General features: G+C 42.7%; 1 protein-coding gene across 1 annotated transcript; it reads left to right on the forward strand.

The window, feature by feature from the left end:
- The first annotated feature begins 391 nt into the window (after positions 1–391).
- LOC131160763 (uncharacterized) lies at positions 392–1,500 on the forward strand. The gene is made up of 2 exons (XM_058116645.1): positions 392–865; positions 1,417–1,500. The coding sequence occupies exons 1-2, from the start codon at positions 392–394 to the stop codon at positions 1,498–1,500; spliced, it is 558 nt and encodes a 185-aa protein (XP_057972628.1).
- Positions 1,501–3,569: the final 2,069 nt, after the last annotated feature.

The raw sequence follows: 3,569 nt of genomic DNA on the forward strand, positions 1-3,569 counted from the left end.
GGACTCATTGACGGTGTTCTGTGTTTTTCCTGGAATGACAATTTCAGTAAAATCACGGCAAACCATTGATGGTTTCGTGTTGATGCGGTGAGGCAGACCTGAGCCTGAGAGTCTAGAAGTTAACATGATTATTCAGCAATGATATAGGAATACTAATCTATTCCTATACTATTTTCATAATGGAGCCGAAGGATAGTAACTAAGACAGTAGCTCGAAGGGGACTGCGAGTAAAGGGTCTCCTTTCGTGCCTTGGGGATTTAGTAGGCAGATTATGTGGGAGATCGAACGAAGTGTTAGCGGACGGAGCATCCACCTACGGTTGCGGGTTGCACCATTGAAAAGTTCATCCGCATGCATCCTCCAACGTTTACTAGAGGGTCCGACCCGATTATGGTAGAGAACTGGGTGCAGAAGACAAAAAAGATACTAAAAGTTCTACACTGCACCGATGAGCAGAAAGTTCTCTATGTTACATTTCAGCGGGCAGGAGAAGCTGAGAGGTGGTGGATGGCTGTGAGTCTGCTTGAGGAGCAGAGAACTGATTCATTAGGGATGTCGTGGGGCCATTTTAAGAAGGTATTCTTCGAGAGATACTTCCCAACCTCCATCCGTGATGCAAAGGCAGATAAATTCTTGAGTCCGACTCAAGGGACCCTAACAATGCAGAGTTACATAGCTAGATACATCAAGTTGTCTCGCTTTGTGTCGTGTATGATCTTAAATGAGTATGAAAAGGCCCGGAGGTTCAAGAAAGGCCTAAGGAAGGTTATTTGTAAACTAGTGGGAATGCTGCAGATTCGGGAGTTTCCTGTTCTGGTGGATAAAGCCATCGTGGTTGAGGTTGGTCTCTTGGAGGATGGGGTGGTATAGGATCAGAAGAAGAGGTTAGTGCCTTCTGGTTCGCAAACTAGTTCTCATCAAGGGTGGTGGAAGAAGAGGAACTACGGTTCGGGTAATTTCCAGGGTATAGAACCATGGGGTCCATAGGAAAACCGATCTTATGAGCATTGTACTAGGTGCCACAAATGGCATGATGGGGAATGCCAGCCATTTGTGGGTAACTGTTACAACTGTGGCAAATCGGGTCACAAAGCTCGATATTTTCGTACGCAGATGATTGGTACGCCTACATCGAGTCAAAATCGGGGAAATAATCAGGTGCCTTGGGGAAACTTTCAAGGAAACACAGCTCAAGCAAGAGTTTACTTACTTACTCCAGCCGATGCAGAGCATGCTAGCAAAGTGGTGACAAGTACCATGCTACTACTTTCAAATAAAGTTATTGTCTTATTTGATTCAGGAGCAACCCACTCCTTTATATCTGCAAATTTTGTGAAACTATGTGGGGCTGAAACCCAAGTGATGGATGAGGGGTTATCTGTGGCTACACCATCTGTGAGTGTAGTGATCTGCAGGAAGATGTTACGGAACTGTCCAGTGATAATTCAGGGAAGGCCACTACCGATGAACCTTGTAGGGTACGATATGATCGTTTTTGATGTTATATTGGGGATGGATTGGTTATCCTCTAGATTTTCTGTGATTGATTGTCATAGGAAAGTGGTGGTATTCAGACCTCCTAGGGAATAGGAGTATGAGTTCGTAGGATCACGTATACGTTCAACGCCACAGATTCTGTCCGCAATGTAGGCGAGAAGGTTACTCTTGGATGGGTGTTAGGGGTACCTAACTTGTGTGAAGGAACCACCTCGAGATGATCTAAAACCTAAAGAAATTCGAGTGGTTAACAAATTTTCGAATGTATTCCCAAAAGAGTTACCTGGTTTACCTCCTGATCATGAGGTGGAGTTCACTATTGAATTGCCTGGCAAGGCACCAATTTCTAAAGCTCCATACCGGATAGTTCGAGCTAAACTTAAAGAGTTGCAGGAACTACGGGATAAGGGCTTTGTCAAACCTAGTGTTTCACCCTAGGGAGCTCCAGTATTGTTCGTGAAGAAGAAAGATAGGTCAATGAGGATGTACATTGATTACCATGAGATCAACAAGGTAACAGTGAAGAACCGATACTCGTTGCCTCGTATAGATGATTTTTTTGACTAGCTAAAGGGAACTCGAGTCTTTTTGAAGATTGATCTACTGTCAGAGTATCATTAGGTGAAAGTTAGGGTTGAGGAGGTTGCAAAGACTGCTTTCCAAACCAGATATGGTCACTGCGAGTTTCTGGTCATGCCATTTGGGTTGACTAACACTCTGGCGGTATTTATGGACCTGATGAACGGGGTTTTCCATGAATACCTGGACTAGTTCATAGTGGTATTCATTGACGATATTCTACTATATTCAAGGAGTCTAGAAGAGCATGAAAACCATCTGAGGTTGGTGCTTCAGATACTGTAATTACGCGCTTAAATTGCGTAATCAGGTGTTTTAATATGGGTAATATGACTTATATTTTTAATTAAATGCCTAATTACTCACAATATTTTAATAAGGTATCCTATTTATAATCTCTAGGTTTTATTGAGCAATTTATGAATTTTTGGCATTTTTTTATCGCAAAAAAATTATCGAAAGCTAAAATCGGCATTAGTTTGTAATTCGCACATAACTTTTTCATCCGAGGTTCGATCAAGATGATTCATAATTCTAGAGAAAGATGAAAAGATTATCTACAACTTTTGTGTTTTTCTCTGTGATAGAAACGGGCTTTAGGAGGACCAAAATTGGCTTCGTTCACTAAGAAAAAAAAAAGAAGAAAAAAAAAGGTATATATATAAATTCACTTGATGTGACTCGGCCATATAGCTGGGTCAGGTCTAATGAGGCTACGAAAAGTTTTTTTTTTTATATAAAGCCTGCTTTTCTTCCGGCAGATGAGGGGTGCACTCATCTTTCTCCCTTTCTCTCCTCCCCTTCCTCCCTCACTCTCCCTTCTCTCCCTCTTCTCTCCTCCTTCCCTTTCCTCTCTCACTCTCCCTAACTCTCCCTTTCTTTCTTCTTTTCTCCCCTCTCCTTCTCTCCCTCTTCCTCCAGCACTCTCTCTCTCTACTGCAACTCTGGCCACCCCATCTACTGCTACTCAACCTTCTTCACGGCTACTCCAGCTGCTATGCTGCACTAGCCACACCCGCACCCCTTTCCTCTTCCTCTCCCCTGTCCTCTTCTTTTTTTTCTCTCGCTTTTTCCTTTCCCTGCTTCCCTTCTTGCTGTCCGTGAACAATACAGCACTTCCGGAGTCCTCTGCTACCAGCAACAGCCACAACACAGCCGGCTACCAACCTCTAGCCACCACTCGAGCCTGTTGCCACCCACCCTCCAACCACCCTTCAGCCGAACTTCCAGCTGCTGCGGCTGCCAAGAACCCAAGTTAGCTACTAGTTGCTACCAAGAACTCCAGTCGAACTCCTCTGCTGCCAAGAACTCAAGCCGAACTCTCCTAAAGCTTTGCCGTATCTTTCTTTTTCTTTTTCTTTTTTTTCTTTTCTCTTTTATTCTTTCTTTGAATATTGTTAATTTTTTTTAATAACTATTTCAATTGAAGTTCAACTTTTAATTTTATATTGAGGTATTATTGTTGAAGTAAATTTAATTTCTTTCTTTTTCT

The sequence above is a fragment of the Malania oleifera genome, chromosome 7, assembly GCF_029873635.1.
Source record: "Malania oleifera isolate guangnan ecotype guangnan chromosome 7, ASM2987363v1, whole genome shotgun sequence".
Classification (NCBI taxonomy): domain Eukaryota; kingdom Viridiplantae; phylum Streptophyta; class Magnoliopsida; order Santalales; family Ximeniaceae; genus Malania; species Malania oleifera.

Coding starts and splice junctions, on each gene's coding strand:
- LOC131160763 (XM_058116645.1), top strand. CDS start 392: ATGGTAGAGAACTGGGTGCAGAAGACAAAAAAGATACTAAAAGTTCTA. Junction 866..1,416: donor GTCTCTTGGAGGATGGGGTG/GTATAGGATCAG, acceptor AGTGATCTGCAG/GAAGATGTTACGGAACTGTC.